We start from the raw sequence: 21892 nt of genomic DNA, 5'->3' as shown, positions 1-21892 counted from the left end.
AATGACATGTAATGTAAGGTAATGTTACCTTGTTGGACAACCAAACTGAGTTTAACCATAAAGCACACTGACTTGGGCTGTGAATGTGTCTTATAAGGAGCGACATTATGTAGGCTAAACATGTTCCAGTCGGGACAGTAAGCTCTCGAGTTGACTGTCCCAGCATGCCTTTCTGCTGGCCTCAGGCCATTTTTGTTGAACGCTGGCATGTCTGCTTTAGTCAATACAAGCACAGTGTTTGCAAATTGGAGTACATGTGACAGCAGCTGATCTGTTGTCACTGCTCTGTTTCAAGCACCGATAACATTTAAAACTACATTAACTAGATCAACACTTTAAAAAGGTCCTTACACACCAAACTGACACCAAAGAACACGTCCCGACGGAACGTCGCCTCACGTCTCCTGCGTCTTGGCCATGTTTCGCACTGGAACACACCGCAAAGACTTCAGCCGACGGCCAAGTTGCACGTACGAACTGCGCATGCGTGAGTGGCAATAACTCTCCTTACCAGCAGGTGGCGGTAGTGTGTATTCGTCATTCAAAAGAGGCAACAACCGGAAGACAGACGAGAGAAGAAGAAGACTACATGATATAAACAAACAACAAATAGCGTGTGCGTTCCATTTTCACTCTACAGCGAGAAGCTCATGGGGCTTTCCCGAACCTGTGTCGAGAGCTGGAGTTAAATGAAATCTCAGATTTGTCTTCTTAATCGTTTGTTTGGGTCCCTCACTTCCGTTTCGCTTCTCATGCACTGATTCGCTAAGCTGAACAGCCAATCAGAGTGATTTCTTTGGCCGACAGCCTCCCGATTCAACATGGCGAATCGGCGACGGAAGGTGTCGGCACGGCCGAAAAGACACGACGGTGCAGTACACACCAATCTTAGTAGGGCGACACGACGCTCATCGACGGCCCGACAACTATCGACGCCGAAAATCGGCTTGTGTGTAAGGACCTTAATACGACTGGATACCTGTGATCTCCACCAAAACACTGCTGTGATGAAATAATGGGAACTGTGCTCTGCATTTCTCCAATGCTCATGTTCATAATAAGTTTGTTAGTTTGTGTTATTGTGTGACTTTGGTTAAGAAGTAAACGTTTTTCTTTAGGAGTCATACAAAGTCATAGGTTATGATTCAGGAGTGTTGTCCATGTAAAGAAGTACCTAGATCTGTTCAATTGAGTAATATGTTAATAGAGTCTGGAAGTAGTTCGGCTGGTGGCTGTTCTCCGCTGTGTACTTTCACAATGGGCGGAGCGCAGGAGGAAGATTCAGTCGGTGAGTTTTTTGGCATTCATTCATTTACCTAGCTGGAATGCTAATCAGATTCACCTGAACATGTCTTAAACTACTATGCAATGGATTGTTCCACTGTAATTCCAGCATAGCTATTTTAAGTAACACAAGTCTGACACATCTGCTTTAGTTATCAGCGGTGTGGGATGTGTGATGTTTACATCGAGGTGGCATGGTATGGCGTGATAGTCAAATATAAATATGTGAATGTCTTTGGTTCTCGCTGCGTTCTCTTGAGACCCGGAGTCATTAACTCCAGCAAGCACTTACTTACAAGTGAGTGGACAGTGAACAAGAAGTACCTGTACTTCACCTTGTTCCAAGGTAAGGGGGGAAACAAACTAATTTACTCTCCCAATAATTACTGGGCGTGCACACTGGCACAAATGATCTCAGGAGGGGGGTGGGGTTGTTGTGCTAGTTGTGAAATCAGGCTCCATGTGACGCACTTGGATGTAGGGATAAGAAGGAAGCCAGGTCCTCTGCAAACAAAAAGCGCACACTCTTACCCACACAGAGGTTTACGAGCAGTGTGTATGTGGGTGTGTGTGTTACAACAGCTGTAAGGCCATCAGCCATGGCTGATGCTGACACAAAAGGACTCCCTCTCCTGTCAAAGGCCACACCAGAAGCCCGGGCGTCCTTTGCTTCCCGTTTGTGTACAATCAGTGCAGCAAACAAAGAAAAGGGGGAGCAGGGGAGTAACACGGAGAGGGAGGTTTGTCCGTAAAAAAAACACAAAAAAAAATAAAAAGGTGTATACACTAACAGCGGCTCCATTGTGCAGCCTCACATCATCTCCTGTTAGGAGCAGTAAACCCAACAGCTGTACCTCAGTGGGTTTCAGAGCAGCTGCCACCTCGTTTTTCTCATTTTAAACCTTTAATTTAAAACTCGTAGGCATACAGGAGAAATGACCTGATTGAACCTGTTTTCATGTCAACTGATCTTAACTCTAGGAAAGACTGAGGAGATACTGTGTGTGTGTGTGTGTGTGTGTGTGTGTGTGTGTGTGTGTGTGTGTGTGTGTGTGTGTGTGTGTGTGTGTGTGTGTGTGTGTGTGTGTGTGTGTGTGTGTGTGTGTGCGCTCATCTCATCAAAAAGAAGTTGAGAAAACACTGAGAAAAAAAATACAGTGCCACTGTTCCTTTTTTTCTGTTAAACTTCACTCTTGCCTCTGCAGTGGAATTAGTTTACAACATTTACTGGTGGACACATTTCTACCACTGCACAGTATAAACAGTCATATCAACCAACATTTGAAACAACTGTAAAACAGAGAAAATGCCAATATCAGTTCTCACCATAGCATACTCTTTCTGTCTGTTTATTGATGTTGTTTCAGAGACAACACAATGTTGTGTTTATAGTCCACAGCCTTAATCCAAAATCAGTCCAAAACAAAGCTGTATTAAACTAAGTGGCTCATTTAGATCGTCACTGACCGGTTATCTGACAATCTGCTAATCTCCCTGAAACACCAAACAGACAAAGAAGTAGTTGTGGTGGAGCCATTTAAACACACCACAAAAACTACAGACAGACGACTGGCTCCAAATCCAAATTGACTGACAATATGTGCTTGGTGTGTCAGTAGATGGTTCGGCCTCAATGACGAGGTGCAATTGTTTATTCATTCATGATTTTAAATTGCCTTTGCCAAGAGTGCTGTGGTTTTCCTTCTGATGCCTCTCTTTCATTTTAGATTCATTGTTTAAATCAGTTATCAAGAAACGTTGCTAAATACTTTCTAGTTCCAGCTAAAATACATTTACAAAAGTGAATGACATGTCAGACACATGTGTATCCTTATCCTGAAACTGTCACTGTAAAGGCCACAAGTAAAATTGTACAATTGCAACAACTGGCATGAGGATTGTTTTATGGTTGATACAGCATTTTTTTATTTAGGAGCACATTTTTCATGGAGCTAATTCAAACATCACCTTACATTTACATACACCAAGGGCATGCTGAAACGATGCCTTTCCACACACAGTAGAGCTGCTACACTGGAATGACACTAAAGGAGGAGGGTATATTTAAGCACAGCGCGTTTATGCTTGGCTGGTCCGGACTGAATAAATCTGCCCTGGCATCAACTTCTGACTCGTCAATAAAGACCTCCAGCACTCTGCCCTGCTGTGGCCGCTGCTGAGGGACACACCGGGACACGGAGACCTTCCTGCTTGGACTTTCCCCATTGCAAATAAAGCCCACTTTCTCCTTGTGGAGCTCACCATCTGTGCCCCTATCAGGTTACATGAAGAACCTGAAGTGTTCAGCGGTCATCGGGGAAATGCAGTGAAATCAGTCTCTATAACTGCTCCCATAGTACGCTGAATGACTCATTGATTGTTGTGAAAAGTCCATGGGCAACGGTCAATTGGTTCAGTGGAATTTCCATTCCACATTTCGATCTGGGCGTGCAGCACAATGAGGGAAAAACCTTTCAATGTTAGATAGGATATAGTGGAGACATCAGGGTCACCATGACCTTCAAACAACCACAAACCCCCCGATGTCATAGTCCCAGAGCTATTTTCCAAATATTGAGCCAAACAGTGCTTTCTCTATCCAACCGCAGCTGTTAATTAAATCCTGCCGTCTGTCAGTTGATCGTGCATATCTGCAGCCGCAGTAATTGTGTGGTGATGAAACACGCTCAACTACTGATACTGTACTACTTGCTTGCCATGAAGACCCAATACATTCTGTTTGGGTAAAACAATAGGAGCCCTCTTTAACAACCTTCAGAGAATATGACCAGCTTTTCATCACAAGCTACTTGATGGCAGGATATGGGCTAATCAGTTGCTTCATAGATAATGAAAAACAATGAAAAAGCATTCCTCCTTCCCTCTTCCTTTTACTATACAGCTGACCATCAATGGTGAAAAGTAACCAAGTACACTTACTCAATTACTGTACTTAAGTACTAAGTTATACTACTTTATAATCCAACGACATTTTCTTTTTACTACGCTACATTGATTTTACAGATTTTCTTAATAGTAACTCTATAAATTCAGATTTTGACAATACTTGGGAAAAGCTTTTTAAATATGATTATTTGATAGATTAAAACCATCCAACAAATCAGAAAATTAACTGGCAGCCATCAGCCTGACCTGATTGAACTGTATTCAACTAAACCTAACTTTTGATGTTGAATTAGAAGTCCAAACTCTACCCAAGCCCAAGCAATACGGCCACCATTCTGCATCCTTAAGTGTTAGAATTTGCTTCATCATGCACATGAAAGCTACATTCAGTAAATCAAAAGCTATGTAGGAGGCTGAGGGAGTCCTTGACCCTCACATCTCAAATTCTAAACTGTTCCAGGAGGCAGTCATCTGGACAAATTGACCGAGCGTAACCCAGAAATCAAGTTCACTTCTTGATAACTGAACACCTTACAACAGGCCCTGAATAGGAACTACAAACGCACTATTGCTGGCTGGATTTCACTTATCTCAATGCAGCAACAACATAATCCATGGGGTGTTGCATCATTTCCTGTGTATCGATAGGATCAGGAGACTAACCATTTCCAGTTAGAGTAGTAACAGTAAGCCTCGAGCAGTAAATATCTGTCTAGATTTGTATGCAAGTCAACGTATGGCACCACAGAGTGAACCTTGAACCTAAGAGTCCAATCAATAGAGTCCAATCAATAGTGTTTGAGGATGATAATCATGTAGGTATTTAAAAGTTATAAAATGTCCAAATATCCGATTTTTAGCATACACATGTTTGGTAATTGAATTGAGAAAGTGACGAATATATGGGCAGTTGCAGGATATTTTACGGCTGAGCAATAACTTCTGTTTGGAATGGGATTGGCAATTTGGATAAACCTTCCTTTCATGATTTCATACTGCAGTGTTTCTGGAAAACAAGAAACTTGTGAGAGATTTAAAAAAGGAATCATGTGTTTACCTAATCCATGGAATTTAAAAGTCACGATAGTTCCATCACACAGCAGGAAACGTTTTCTGTTTTCAAACCAATTTTCCTAAAAACAAGTACTCACTCATCACAAAAGAACTACAGAAAATGTCATAAGGTTAAATACAATTACATTAAAATAAGGGTGCAATATGAATAAAAAGAGCCTGTGAATATTTGTTTTGTATACATTCTGGCGAGATGTTATTTTAGCCTGCGTTTAGGCACTTACACATACATTGGTGAGTACAAGTCTACACATTCTATGTTATGCAATCTGCAGTAGTCATTATTCAGACTGACTTTTAATACCCCTATTGTGCAGGTATTATATATTTTAAAGACTAGCAGACAGTAGGAAAGTATTGTATCCGCCCTGTATCTGGTTTATAGTTCAGAACTTGAGCCAATGTGCTGTGTTTTAACAATTTTCTCTCTATATTAGTCATTACATTAGAGTCATATCTCACCCAGCAATGCCAGCAAGGCATTCCACACGATGGCCTTCACATGAACAGCCTGATACTTCCACTGTCTACTCTGCTCGTGATTTATGAACATTAATCTTAGGTTCACTTCTTACAATGGCTTGGACTTAGTGGATGTTAGGCGAGACATCGCTTTGGTAAATCACCTCAACATCATAGCCAACACTTGCCTCTGGACAGAAAACAGCACCCATGACATGTTTATAAAAAGCAATGTTCTTATCCCTTTTATTACTTCCTTTGTTATGTTAAATCGAAAGTGGTACAACGGGTCAAATACCAGTTCGATTCATCTGTAACCTTTGCAAGAAGCAATAAGCACTTGATATGCAACTAATGGAGCTCCATTTCAATGTGTATGACCACTTTGAGTCCTAAGTTATTCAGTTCATGTCAAGTGTTACAGTCATCGTAGTGGTGGCATGAAGATTTACCAAAAGGAAGTTACCCAACAACAGCACAGGACGTGTGCAATATAAAATGTTATTCTGTACCTCAACCACATAAGAGTATAAACAGGAACATGCAGAGAAAACTCACTGATCATGATCATTGGGCGACTCATCCTCAATCGCGTTTAAATACACACGCAACAAGGACTGGGCATGTTTTCAATTCCTTCAAAAGTATAAGTGGCACTATGATAGCTTGGTTTCTCTAACAAACAATACCTTTGATACCCTTTATTCAGAACTAAAAAGATGCATTATACCAAAAAAAGGCATATGTTTTGTAACCACTTTTGCTTGACCTTGATATATAATGTCATACAAGGTCAAGGAAAGATTGGAAGACAACCACAGTGCTTGGAGAATCCCACTGCATGCACTCCATAACAGAGGTGTTTTCTGTTAAAATGGCTTTATTTGTTAAACACATGCAAAATGAATCTCAAACTCAATGCTGTACCATTCAAGTTTTCTAAGGATTCCTGTGCAAAACCCAAACACACCTTCTTAAGACGTAAATTAATTCAGAGTATAATTAAACAGTGACAAAAGTATGTTAAAATGTTGTTGCATTTCTTCCTTTCTTAGGGGATAGTCCAGTGTACTCTCAGCTAAAGAAGATATTCTCGATCTGTGTTATCAACTATGCTGCATCAGAGAACTGTATTCTTAATTAGGAAAAGGCTCTTGGGAATGTGAAGTTAAAAACAAAGTTTGCCACAGCTTACATACTGCATTAATTCATGAATGTCTTCTATTCATAGCCTCTGTGTTTACAGCTCAAGCTTTGGAATAGCTCTATTGAGTAAGCAGCTACAATTCATCAGGGCTATGAGGTTACTGCCGCCAACAAGTACTTTGAGGTTTATCAAAATGTAACCTTGACTATTACCAGTGACTCACGCTCAGATAAACATGCTTTAATTCATTGTAATACTGTAGAAACCACTCTTGTAAATCACTCGTATGAATATGATGAGATATGATTGGAGCTCATTGATGCCAAACTGAGATCCAGACACTTGACCAAAAGACACATAAGACGACAACAGGTGCTTTTGTGATATAGGCCTTACCAAGATGTATTGACAATGGTAAAATGATTAGTCATTTTGAGAATCTTTGGTGGAAGAAGAGTCATAACATCAATATACTATTCTTTTGTTGTGGGCCTTTTGTAGCCTAGTTGTCCTAGTTGTGGTCCAACATTATACAATATACTCCAAACTTTGTAGCAAGAGTTTTAAAGAGACATTTTCTTGTTTTAAAAAGACACTGCAGAAATAGTTTTGCCTGCACAGAGCCCTTTGAGCCAGGACTATCACATTTGGACCTCAATAATCCACTTGTGAATTAAACAGAACATTCCAAAAGAAAAAAGAAAGATCAACAAACCCTGAAGTTTTCACAACACACTACAGATCACAGGAGAGACATTCACAAGATTATCGCCTGACTCAAACTGTTGTGTGGCTTTTATAAATTAATTGTTCACAAAGTAAACAAAAAGGACGGAGCTAGACCATATAGACATAAGATAGCACCACCAAAGGTCCTGTCATTTTCAGTCACACCTTCTGTCTTAACACTTAAACAAAGCAGTCTCGCCTGTGACCCAGAAGGAGCCAAAGAAAAGCACATGATGTTGTTATCTGCACATGTGCCAATATCTATGCACAGCACATGGCCTGGATGCTCATGATAACGTGTATAGTAGCTAATTTTAGCGAATTGAGGATGTGTGCATTTTGAATTGATCGTATTCCTGCAGTCATGGTGTACATTCCTTTATATAACGTTGCCTAATTAACGATACAAACGATTTATTATGAGCAGCAACATGCCTAAGGTTTCTCCCAGACATATGGAGGGGCTTACCTTGTCCAGTTCATCGTGAAGCTCCGACAGGGTGGGTCTGATCAGCTTCTCCCCAAGAGGCGCTGCTGTCTGCCGGTAAAAATCGATGTTGGGCACGGCATCGATGGTATTGTGCCCAAAAGTCCTCAGGTAGTAGGTGTTGGTGTGGGTGTCATAGTGATAGTGATGCTGGCCCCCTGTGGATGAATGCAAACTGCTCTCGCTCATCACCGTGTCCCCGTTTTGGAGCCCGTCAGCCGGTTCCGGAGAGGCCGGGCTTCCCGCCGCACTCGGATCCGCGAAGTTCACCACCCGAAACCGGCCTTTTGCTTCCTCTCCACCCGGGTCAGCACCGGAACCGTCTGTGGCCTTGTCGCCGGGTGGGACAGCGGTTGAGGCGTCGGAGATCGGAGACTTATCCCCCGAAGCTCCAGCTGCCTCGGTCACAATGTCCACCTGGAAACGGCTCTGACTGGGCGTCGGACCGAGCGGCCTCGGCCCCCCCCGCGTCCGGTGCTAAAAAATCACATTCTGCCGAGGCAGGGGGTGTTGGGGATGGAGCTGACATGGCACACACAACGGGAACACAGTGTGGGGTTTTAAAAACACGCTCTGGCCCACAAACTTAGTGGAGGAATATTTGAACCGTCACCCAACTGACAAACGGTCAACAGTTCCTCTCTCGAGCGGAGGAGCACGCGCAAAGCAGCGAGCGCTAGTAGCTCGTTAGCTGCCTCTGAACATGAGGGTACAGCCGGGAAACTTTTGGCCACTCTCCTCCTCCTTCTTCCGCGGCTGAAAATCCAAAAAAAACCTCGATACTACTTTAACTCGCTCGGCTTCTGGACTAAATTCCGTCCCCCTCCTGTTGTTAATAGCAGGATGCTGTTGTCGACCTTGCAGCAGCTCCTCCTTAGACTCCCGGAGCTGCCTTTGCTGCTATTATACACACTGCAGTCGGCATCATTAAAGGGTGGGATCCGAATAAAGGGGATCTCGCGAGAACTAATCGATCGCGACACATTTTTCATTGGGGGGTGACATGTCGCGAGAACTCATCGAATAACCCAAACAGTAGGCGTGACGTTAGGCTCCTATGGAGGGAAGAGATGCAGACGAGAAAGGGGAGGGGGCGAAACTGCACCAACAGGCCTTCAGCCTACATCGTGTCTGTCTGTCTGTCTGTCTGTCTGTCTGTCTGGAAGCTTCCTGTACGCCTCATGTGGCTAGGCAAGGTGTCTGCTGCCATACTGTGGAGTTTATGAGTTAATAACATTTTTTAAACGATTACTTAGTTCTGCCCCAATAGTAGTGTATTGTAGGCCCGAAACCAAGTGAGATCAGTTTCCCACACATGTGCCCTTAGCCCCATATGTTGAGCACAGTATGTCTGAGAATTGAACATATGGTCACATAGCCACAAGTAATGTAACCTCTGTACAAGAAAAAGACAGCTGTTGATTCATATTACAATACTATTACACTACAGTAGATTTTGTGTTGCATACATAGTGGTGAAAAGTACATTTACTCAAGTACTGTACTTAAGCACCCATTAGAGTTCATTTTTACTACTTTATACTTCTACTCTACTACATTTTGGATGCCAATTTTATTCTTTTTACTCCACTACATTTATTTGACAGATTTATGCACGAGTGACTTTATAAATTCAGATTTTCCCATTCAATATTTAGGAAGAACTTTTTAAATATGATTATTTGGTATAGATAAAACCATCCAACATTATATTTAAGTAACAAAAAACACTTTTTAAGTTGTTTGTTGAAAAGTTTGTATAACCAGTGTTATTTAGTGTGTAAATAATTCTTAACCAGGTTTGTTTGTATACTGACAACATCCATCTTTTCTCTGGCTTAGCAGCTATTGTTTCAATGAAAGGAAAGGGTGGTGGTCAAGTGGGGGGTCATGAATAATGTTATTATTACATTAACAGCCCGCACATGAGAGGGGTGTGGACACGTGGAAACAGCTTTCTGTGATACTGAACCACGTCAGGGTGAAGTAAGTGTCAGTCATTTGTACTACCACCCATGAGTGTGCCCAGCAGTGTTTAGAACATGTTGTCCTGAACCAAATTACAAATTGTCCTTTCGAATTGAGAAAGACCATTACATTACATGTTACTTGTTAGACACTTTTATCCAAAGCGACTTACATACTCAATACTGTGGGCAATCCTCACAGGAGCAATTTGGGGTGAAGTGTCTTGCCCAGGGACACAACAACATGCATCCACTGCGCCACACGCCTCCAGATGTCTATCATAAGTTTCATTGCTAAAAGCAATCCCAAAGTGCTACAGGAGGCGTAAGAAACAAACTAAATAAACAAAAGTTTAATCAAAGGCTTTTTTTAAAAGAAAGGTTTTTAGGACTTTCTTAAAGGCGTCAGTGGTATGTGGAGTACTCAGGTGGTCTGGGAGGGAATTCCACAGGTGAGGAGCAGCTGCACAGAAAGCCCGATCCCCCATTTAGCGGAGTTTGGTCCTCGGGGGGCGAAGCAGATGGTTTGTTGTGGAACGGAGGTTGCGTGTGGAGGTTTGTGATGTGAGTAGTTCTTTGAGGTATGAAGGAGCATTCCCGTGGATGCACTGATGGGCGAGCAGTGAGATCTTGTATTCAATCCTGAATGAGACAGGAAGACAGTGGAAGGAATGAAGAACGGGTGTGATGTGGTTGTACTTTCTCACCCTCATCAGGATCCGCGGCACTGTTCTGTATGTATTGGAGCTTCTGAAGGCTCCCGCTAGGAGTCCCGATGAGGAGAGCGTTACAATAGTCAAGCCTTGAGGAAACGAAGGCATGGACCAGTTGTTCAGCATCTGACAGGAGTTTTGCAATGTTCCTGAGGTGGTAGTAGGAGGTTTTGCACAGGTGTTTGATGTGGGTGTCAAAGGTCAGATGTTGGTCAAATCTTACACCCAGGTTGGTAACTGATACAGAGAGGGGTATGTTAAAATAGCCTCTGTTTTGGAGCTATTTAGCTGCAGGAAGTTTTGTTGCATCCAAGCCTTATCTCCTCAATGCAGGTGTTAAAGGATGTTGATGGGAACGGTGATGATGATGGTGACAGTGAGGATGCATGTGGGATAGGGTCTGTCTTTATATATAGCTGCGTGTCATCAGCGTAGCAATGGAATGATATTCCATGCTGGCTGATGACACGGCCAAGGGGCAGAGTGTACAGGGTGAACAGAGTGGGCCCGAGGACCGACCCTTGAGGGACACCACAGGTGACAGGGTGTGTCTGGGACCTTGTACCTCCCAAGGAGACGTACTCTGTTCTTCCAGACAGGTAGGACTGGAACCAGCTCAGGGCGGAGTCAGAGAGTCCGATGGTGTATTGGAGGCGCTGAAGGAGGATGTTATGGCCTACAGTGTTGAATGCTGCAGTCAGATCCAGGAGGATGAGGAGAGATGGGGAACCAGTGTCAGCCGCCATCAGTGTGACCCTGACCAGAGCTGTTTCAGTGCTGTGGGCGGAACGGAAACCGGACTGGAATTTCTCAAAGAGGCCGTTTAGTTGGAGATGGTCCTGAAGCTGGGCGGCAACTACATGTCTAACTGTCTACCAGCATGTCATGCACTCACTGGCTGTGGCACAACAAGTAGTTTGTACAGAATAGGAAAGACCTATTCACCAAACTCAAGACCCATCTCAGCGAGCTCAAAGATCTGGCCCATTTTGGACCCTCTGCCAGCTTGGAAGAGTCTTTGCCAGTCGCAAGAGAATTTGCGCTTCTGCTATATGGAAAAAAGAAAAAGGAAATTGGACTGATGTACACAAATCTGGATGAACTGAGGTTCATAATTGCATCACAACAGATGCAGCCTCGGAAAATCTTCCACCAACCGAGGATGCATTTCAACAACATGTACAAAGCAATGTTTCAGACAGCGATATGGTGTCACAGCCCGAACCCAAACCCTTGTTATGGAGTCCTGTTGGCAAGGGGTGGATTGTCAGAGATGGGGCCATTCAACCAGTGCTATTTACAAAACCCCCAGCACCTACAGAAGTGAGAGACATTACTCACTTGTATTGCAAAGATGCAAAGTGTGGAGAGAGTGGAAAGTGCCAGTGCCTCTCTGTTGGCCTTCCCTGTGCAGAGTTCTGCACCTGCTGTGCAGAATGTCAAAATGTGTCCCCTAACGTTTCTGAGGAACCTGACATTTCACATTATATTCTAGTATTTATATACTTGACCTCTCACAGAATTATTTGATGATTTGTATACTGTACTTTGAATTAAGGTTCCAGTTTCAATAAAACCTGTACTATTTACACCTATGTTTTAGAGGCTTGCAATTTAGAACTAATACACTTTATTGTATTGGGTTACTCTTATTCTGACTATTATATATATTTCCCTCTCCAAATATAATGACCATCAGAGTGAGCATTCTTAACTCATAGGCTATTGTGCCACTTATCCCCCATTCGGAATTTGACTGTCTCAGAGAAGAGGTAGGCCTATGTCTAAAGAAATCTCATTTGCAATATAACTGTACCAGATATTTCCATACAGCTACTGGTTAGTGTTCAATAGCACCCTAGACAATTCAGTAATGGTATATTTTTTAGGGATTTCTTGTTTTTCTGATAAATGAGAGAAAAGTGATTGAGTCCTATGTTCCTATCACCAAAAGTACAATTTCCGTCTAAAATAAATCTAAGTTTACAGGACTATAATTCAGTATTGTTTTAGTTAAATAATTGTCTGACTATTTGGTGATGTAGGACAGCCACCTGGTTCATACCTCAGCAAATCTGAAGACGAAAAGAGTGGTCATTCTCAAGTTATGGGCTTTTTTGTCACCTTTCCCATATTCGGCCTGGTCTAATTTGGCTCTTTTTCAGGGATTGGGGTAGTTCTAAAGAACAACCAAAAAAAAATTTTTTCCCCCAAAATAACATTTGACAACAATCAATTTCATTAATGGGAGACCCTAAAGATAAGAAAAATCATTGTTGTCATTTGTTCTACCTCGGGTAGGGGTATCTCGAAAACTAAAGCCTTTTTTGAGGACTTGCTGCTAGACTATTAGCCCCATATGTTGAGCACACATATGTCTGAGAATTGAACATGGTCACATAGCCTTCTAAGTAATGTAACCTCTGTACAAGAAAAAGACAGCTGTTGGTTCATATTACAATACTATTACACTACAGTAGATGTTGTGTTGCATACATAGTGGTGAAAAGTACATTTACTCAAGTACTGTACTTAAGCACGCATTAGCCAATTTTATTCTTTTTACTCCGCTACATTTATTTGACAGATTCATAAGTGAGATCAGATTTTCCCATTCAATATTTAGGAAGAAAAAGTTTGTATAAACAGTGTTATTTAGTGTGTAAATAATTCTTAACAAGGTTTGTTTGTATACTGACAACATCCATCTTTTCTCTGGCTTAGCAGCTATTGTTTCAATGAAAGGAAGGGGTGGTGGTCAAGTGGGGGGCCATGAATAATGTTATTATTACATTAACAGCCCACACATAGGGGTGTGGACATGTGCAAACAGCTTTCTGTGTGATACTGAACCACCTCAGGGTGAAGTAAGTGTCAGAGTCATTTGTACTACCACCCATGAGTGTGTCCAGCAGTGTCCTGAACCAAATTACAAATTGTCCTTTCGAATTGAGAAAGACCAGATGTCTATCATAAGTTTTAGAATGATACTTCAAATATAAATGCCAGCACAATGTTATATCATCATAATAATATTATAATTGGCCAAGTGTGTGTTTAAGTCCCCCTGGTAGTCTAAGCCTGAGTGTTGCAGAAATTAACCCACAAATAAGTTAGCATTTTAGCTCGAGCAGCTCAGTCAATGATTTTTTGAAAGTGTTTTGTTCAGAAGCCCAATCTGTGGTTAACACAAGCTGAAGAGATTTTAGTGACAAAACAAGACGACTAAATGTCATCATGCCAAGCGTTAGCCGGTTTTATTTTATCGTTGGTGACTATAAGCCATTTGACCATGTTGTCTTTATAGCCTAACGTTATATATTTTGCGTTCACACTTTTATAGAAGTGTTGTTAATATGTGGAGATTATTCTGCTGAACAAAATGTGGAAGTATCGTTGAATGTTTGTTTGCAACTGAGCTTATTTTCTGCAATATTCTGGAATCCAATGGAAAAATCCCATTGATTTTTGTCAAGAGAGCACTTTCCATGCTAAGTAATTTCCAGGTTGGCCTATACAAATACATCCTCACTGAATCACAGCTGCCTAACGAGGGGCTGGTCGGAGGCAAGCCTGAGCCATCCCTACTGTATAAGCTGTATTCAGTGATGTAATTTACTCAAGTAAAAAATGTAGGAAATAGTACTTTACTTCAGTATTGTCACATTATACTCCATTACATTTTTTAGCCAAATGTTTTACTCCACTACATATATTTTACATATTTAGTAACTAGTGACTTTGCAGATTTAAGTTATTTTACTAAATATGAATTGACGCTTTAATAAAGAGGACAGTTTTAAGCCTATGTGGAGAGGGTGTCTGCCTCCTGAGAACAAACTGGGCAGTGGGTCCAGTGCCTTGCTCAAGGGCACTTCTGCAGCGCCCAGAAGGTGAATCGGCACCTCTTCCGTCCACAATCCACACCTGGTCCATTCTGGGACTTTAACCAATGACCCTCTTGTTGTCAAGCAGTCCCTACAGAGCCAATATACTAAACATTGTATATATGTAGGAGAGGAAATACAGAACAGAATAATATTAGCATATCAGTAGGACACGAAGACACAGAATAATAATAATAATAATAATAGATTACATTTGAATAGTGCCTTTCAAGGGACCCAAGGTCGCTTTACATGGTGAACAAACAAACAAACAAGAGGGGGAAATAATAGCAGGGGGACTGTGAAGGGTATTTCACCGTTCCAGCTTCTAAAATGTGAAGATTGTATTCTTTTGCTTTAAAATATAAAAATATATTTACATGTTATAAATTAGATTTGAGTACCATCCTCGATGCAGTAATTGTACATGAAATTAAAGGTAGGGTAGGTAAGTTTGAGAAACCGGCTCGAGATCGCTAGAATTTGAAAATACACAACCGGAGAAAATCTGCCACTTCCTTACAGAGCCCCTCCTCCAACACACACGAACGCGCACATGGCCAATGAGGGCACGAGATAAGTTTGTGCACAGATGGAAGGCTGATAGGCAGGTAGGCCATCCAATCATTTTAGCCGGCCCGGCTAAAATAATTGGTCGTGCTTTTTACAGTACTACAGCTTCCACAGATGACACTTTTTTAATGGATTTTTTGTCAAAGCACTTAAGATATTCATTGCTATCGGGATGTTAAGAGCATTCCATGGAATATAACAAAAAGTGTATCTCGAGCCGGTTTCTCAAACGTACCTACCCTACCTTTAAGTAGTTTTACAGTGTGTTATTAGTACTTTCACTCAAGTAAAGCATCTGGATACTTTTTCCCCCACTGGATATACAACAAAAGAAAAAGTGAGGAGAGTAGAGGAAAGGAAAAATGAGGAGGGGAGATTACAGATATGATCCTATCATTTGATATCACAAAGCCAAGTTTTGCCCATGTAACAATTGTGCACTAAAGCCTAATGCAGAATGTGTGGGGGACTGTGATGGGTTAGGGGTCAAAGGCCATGGTGAACAGTTAAAATCCTCCATCAGGTGTGTGTTTCTCTGTCTGTACTGCAGCAGGGTGTCACGCTGATAATACCACTGTGACAGCCTCTGCTATATCATTTCACAACAGAGTGGAAGGTCAGACCCCCCAAGAATGTGGGGGCTCATTAGCTGGAGGACTGCTAATCCAGTTAATGCCGGATATCATTACTGTGACACACACTCACTCACTCACACACTCCTCTGCTGCTGCTCTCCCTGCCTCCACATAACAGTGCATTTCTGATTCAAATAAGTGTTATAATAAAACTTTATTAACGTAATAATAATACACTTTATTTATATAGCACCTTTCATGCTTGACGCAGCCCAAAGTGCTTTACAGAGTATGACAGAAAATGACAATAACAAAGGAGAAACATAATTCAAAACAAGGTATGAACAAACAGAACGAGTTATATCACTGAACCATAAAACAATAAAAACAGTGATACTACTAAAAAGTGCTGTTCTAAGATCAAATGTGGAAGGAAGTTTTTTAAGGTCTTTTGAATCAGTGTAAGAAACTGCAACTGTAGTACTGAAAATTAAAGAATAAATGTATGTTTTTGTGCATACATCAGAGCGCAGTTGAGCAGTATTTGCCTGTGATTTTCTTAGGGCCATCACATGCAAGTTCTGAAGGAACCGTAATGCCGATAGGATTGGATTTTCTAGTAACATAAGTAAGAAATCTTGTTCATTTATGAATCTGGCCAGTCCCAAGAATGTCACGTATCCGTTGAATATATGCTGACAACATATTCAATTTGTTTACCGGCATAATTATGTAAAATGTGGTCTTAGTTTAGTCAGTTAAAGTCCACAGTGGTTTGAGACACAATGTGTTCTTTAACATTAAACTCAGACTCGGGATGTAAAGGTCCTCCATTTTGAATCTTTCACAAACCTTATCCAAGTGTCCAAGGGTTTTTCCACAGGGCATTGACGATGGATTCACAAGTATATCTTAAAACAATACTTACATGCTCAAATGTGCATTTAAAGGGGGCTGGTCGCTGTTACTCCTGCAAAGAAATCTCAAGCTCAAGAAATGTTATTGTACAGTAAGTGATGCAAGACAACCTCCTTACTAGGGGGACACAACTCAATTAGTATTGGCAGTATCTACGGCAGAGGTAAAACATGTTCCCTGTTTTCCTCCCTGAACATTAAAGCCTGCAGGGAAATGTTCTGTACCATTAATGCCGTGTAATGTGACACCACATCCCACAGTGCTGTAGGTTTGCAAAGCTGTGTGTCCGCTGGGCAAAAGATGCAAAGCCTCATCTGTTTTGGGTATGACTTTAGACCTGGGATCATAATAATCTGAGATAATAAGAGTGCCTACCAACTCAGGCTGGGTTTAGGGTTAGGGTTAGGGTTAGGGTTCATCACGTTATCCTCTTCTTTTTGTAACCACTCCCATGCAGGTGTGTTCCCACCAGTGGTTTCTAGCTGTAAATCCACCTCAACAAATAGATGAACAAGATATTGGCTAACCAAATTCAGCCTGTGAATGTGAATATGTATTTATGGTATATAGTAGTTCATTAGAAACTCCACCACTTTCCAACAGAAAGGGACTCATGCTGGTTGCAGCATGTAGTAATGATCAACTGTAGGGAAATTGATGCATGTATACTATGGTACAAACCACAAGCTAAGATATATAGAGTAATAATGGAAAAACACAAAGGTCAGTAAACTAGGTGAAACACCAATTTCCTGCTTCAACGTGACTCACCTGCACAGCTGCCTCTGTGACACACAGATACACATGTGACAAAACTGAAAAAAGAGCATTAGGGGGTTTAACATGCAGACCGCCACGTTCACTGACTGATATATGACACACTCACCAAAACAGCAGGAACATAAAGCACGTAGTAAACACGATGGGATGGATTTGTGCAGAGACAGAGACATTTTAAAGGAGCTTGAACCTGTCTCATATTTTTTCATAATCCCCATATTCATGGTCCCTGGTAGACCCCTACACATATAACAACAAAGACTATATTATAACATCCCTTGTTGTGCAATACCAATTAAGTGCAATATGTGCGATATATATATATGCCGTTAGTAGCTGTGCAATATATTCCTGGCTGCTAAATCTCTCACTGTTACAGGAGGTGTACTTTGTTAATTGTGTAATTTTTGTATCTTTATTATTTTGCATGCATGCTTCTTGGTTAACATTAAGCTGTCTTTGGTTCTTTTCTGCTGTAACAAATGCTAATGTACCCTCTGTGGGACGAATAAAGGTATTCTGATTTCTACTAGGGCATTGCGTTCCAAAGAATTGTTCCTAGAGTCTCTAAAAGTACAATGGGAGCCAGAGCCTTTTCTTATCAAGCTCCACTTTTGTGGAATGAGCTTCCAGTTTGTGTTCGGGCGGCAGACACCCTATCCGTTTTTAAGAGTGCGCTTAAGACCTTCCTTTTTGATAAAGCTTATAGTTAGGGCTGATTAGATTCAGGCCCTAGTTTAGCTGCTATAGGCTTAGTTTGTCGGGGGACACCTTACTTCTTCCTTCTCTCTGTCTGTACCTGTGTACTCTCATGTTCCCAATAACCCAGCTTCCCCCAAATTTCTTTTTGGTGTCTATCTACGCCGGGATCCTGAGTCGAGGCTGATCCTGTTGCTGTGGTCCTGAGTCCTGGATCCTCTATCCTGAGTTCTGATCTGAGTCCTGGACTTCGAGTCGTGGCTGAACCTGTCTCTGCGGTCCTGCCTGACTCTCATCATACTACTTCCCTGATGGCTCCCACAGGATTGTTGACATCCTCGTGGATTCATCTTCTTATTATAGACACATGCATTTCCAAACATTTGGTCTACCTATGCTGTAAATGTATTATCTTTTCGATTTACACACGGCATCTATTGCACGTCTGTCCGTCCTGGGAGAGGGATCCCTCCTCTGTTGCTCTCCCTGAGGTTTCTCCCATGTTCCCCTTTAAACTGTGGGGTTTCTCTGGAAGTGTTTCCTTGTACGATGTGAGGGTCTAAGGACAGAGGGTGTCGTATTGTCATACTGATATTCTGTACAAACTGGGAAGTCCACTGAGACAAATGTAACATTTGTGATATTGGGCTATATAAATAAACATTGATTGATTGATTCTAGAACAGTAGCTTCAGTACATTTACTTGGTTACTTTCCATCACAGATAAATATGCATACAAAGTCAAATTAACAACACACTATAATACATTTAAAATATAGAAAAATATAGGTAAAAGTAGAAAAACTCCTGAATGAAAGGCAGGGTAAATAAATGGGAATACAGTAGAGTGTGTTCATGGCATTAGAGGAGGATGCCCATGAGAATCCTCCCTCTTCTTCCTCCCTCTTCTTCCTTCCACTGTAATATGAGAGGTGTGCCGCTCGTTTTGACCCCGAGGGTTATTTCTGAAGGGACCACGTCTAAATCAACAGATCTACACGCATGGACCCCCGCGGTGTCACCCATACCGATCACACGCTACTGGCTGAGACCTTCAGTGTCAGGCTTCAGAGACATGTGAGGCTTCAGAGACATGTGAGGCTTCAGAGACATGTGAGGCTTCTGTGAGGTTACCACATGTCCCGGGAATGTCTGCAGCATGTTTCATGCAAGCTTTCGATAAGTATGAGAGCTGCTGGTTATTTCACACATGAGGATTGGGAGGAAAAGTATGGACAGGGGGGTTGATATGTCTGTTTTTGTCCATCATGTTCACTCAATGTGGAGTGATTTCTCCCTTAATAAAAAGGTAAAGAAAGAGAAAGAGTATCTAATCAAATCAAACTTTATTTATATGCAATTTCTTTATACACACAGGTAACTCAAAGTGCTTCACAAACCAAACACATGGAAAATGTACAAATAAAAACAAGACTAGCGCCCCCTAACCAGGTGATGACCAGATTAACACATAGCTGTGAGTAAATATAACCCTTAATACCAACACATATATATACTGTATATATAAAATAAAAAAATACAAATAAATACTAATCAAATAAATAAAAATACATAAAAACAAGAATGTAATTACATAAAAAAAAGAATAAAATACAATTCAGTTAAAAGCCAAATTAAAAACATGAAATAGTAAAAGGACGCTTCACTATTTGTCTTTGTGTAAAAATGTATACTATACCAATAAGAGTATAATATCCTCTGTGCAGTTGGATGGATGTCAGGTGTGTATAGCCTCCCAGCAGGGTGCCATGTTGCATGGTGGTGTGGGGCGTTTATGTATCAGCAGTGTTTCGTTTGTTTTCACCATATCTGTGGCCTTTCAGTTAGCAGGGCGCTGTGACTTTTCACTGAGGACGACTCCCTCCCCCCCTCGACACCTGCACACAGCAAGGTGAGACGAGTCGGGACTATCTGTGGAGAGAGAGAAGTCTAGAAAGTCAAGATATATTTATTGACAGTGTAGAAACAAAATCCCCTAACCTTATTTTGAATTTGATGGTACCAGATTTTACACACTCGTATACTCCTAAAGAATACCAGGATTGTGGCCTTGCTCCAGATACACACTTACCTCTATTTTAAACATATACTTAGCCCTATACCAAGATGGACAACAGGTCCCTGCTTAATTATATTTTTCCCCCTTACCTAAATCTCTTATTTTTGTATTCTTATTTATTTACTCCCCTACCCATGTTCCCCCTAACCCTAACTTTAACTGTTGTGTTGTCTTCTTATCACAAGTTTGACTCATCTTTTAGGAATGTATGGTCAAGAGAACTCATTTAAACCAAATGTAACTTAAAGGTGGGGTAGGTAAGTTTGAGAAACCGGCTCGAGATACACTTTTTGTTATATTCCATGGAATGCTCTTAACATCCCGATAGCAATGAATATCTGAAGTGCTTTGACAAAAAATCCATAAAAAAATGTGGATCTGTGGAAGCCGTAGTACTGTAAAAAGCACGACCAATCATCTGAGCCGGCCCGGCTAAAATAACTGGATGGCCTACCTGCCTGTCAGCCTTCCATCTGTGCACAAACTTATCTCGTGCCCTCATTGGCCATGTGCGCGTTCGTGTGTGTTGGAGGAGGGGCTCTGTAAGGAAGTGGCAGATTTTTTCCGGCTGTGTATTTTCAAATTCTAGCGCACTCGAGCTGGTTTCTCCAAAATTACCTACCCTACCTTTAATATTGAGATAATAAATAGCAAAAATGTTTTATTCTTTCACAAAATTGACACCTTTAATGAAAGTAGGGATCATTAATCTTTTTCTTGCATAGAAGGTAGTCTGGAAAGATCCATGTTATTTTGTGGCAGTTAGATAGAATTCCCCTCTTATCCCAATATGAAAACTTTGGAAATGGGCAAATTTGACAGGAAGGTTAAAGTGTGATCACATGCAAAACAATTCAAAAATGTCCATTCAAAGTAAAATATTATTATCTGAAATCTAACAAGTGACATGTAATGTAATGATCTGTGGACAAACTCAATACAAAGACAAATGCTAAAATGCAAAGATAATCAATATTATTAAGTGCAATACTTGACATACGTTGACATACGTTGGGTCGTAATTTTTGGACAAACGATGTGACATATACGTCCTAACGGTTGTACATCATCACAGTTAAAATACCAACGACTCTCACACACAGTTGTAAATCACGTCTTATGTGTGTCTTGAAAAGAAAACAGCTCTTTAATGAGCCCCCCCCCCCCTATCTAAGTGCAGATACACTGCCAAACACACAACAAGTGGGTTACCATCACAAGCAGCACGCAGGTGAAAATATTTGTATTCAAACTCAGAGTACAATAAACTGAAAAACTGAATTGTTGACTTTAATTAAACGCATTATGGCAACACATTTCACATTTTTCAGCGCAGTGGAGCATTGCCTTGCACTCACATGGACCGAGACTTCAAGGAACAATGTTACAGAAAGTGTAGAGTGGTTTCTATTCCTGGGGGAGGAGAGGAGCTTCAGCCTCAGGTGTCAGGTGACCTCTCAGAACAGTGTGAGGCTATTAGCACATCGTTAACCACCTCACATTCCCATAAGCCTTTGCAACAACACCGCACAGCTCTGTGAGACGTGGAGGAAAAGATAATTGATGCAAACTTTAGCTGAGGTCTTCTACAGCTAGATGACTGTCGGAG

The 21892-nt window shown here is 41.3% G+C and overlaps 1 protein-coding gene across 1 annotated transcript in view; it reads right to left on the bottom strand.

The window, feature by feature from the left end:
• slc12a2 (solute carrier family 12 member 2) overlaps positions 1-9003 on the bottom strand; it is a 59180-nt gene extending 50177 nt beyond the window's left edge. Inside the window, 2 exon segments of the mRNA XM_034125711.1 lie at positions 8073-8555; positions 8557-9003. Of these exon segments, the coding sequence (XP_033981602.1) occupies positions 8073-8555; positions 8557-8619 (546 nt within the window). The 5' untranslated portion in view covers positions 8620-9003.
• Positions 9004-21892: the final 12889 nt, after the last annotated feature.

This window comes from Trematomus bernacchii, unplaced genomic scaffold (genome assembly GCF_902827165.1).
Source record: "Trematomus bernacchii unplaced genomic scaffold, fTreBer1.1, whole genome shotgun sequence".
Lineage (NCBI taxonomy): Eukaryota > Metazoa > Chordata > Actinopteri > Perciformes > Nototheniidae > Trematomus > Trematomus bernacchii.
The sequence above is the reverse complement of the archived record's forward strand: the minus strand, read 5'-3'. Positions and strand labels throughout refer to the sequence as shown.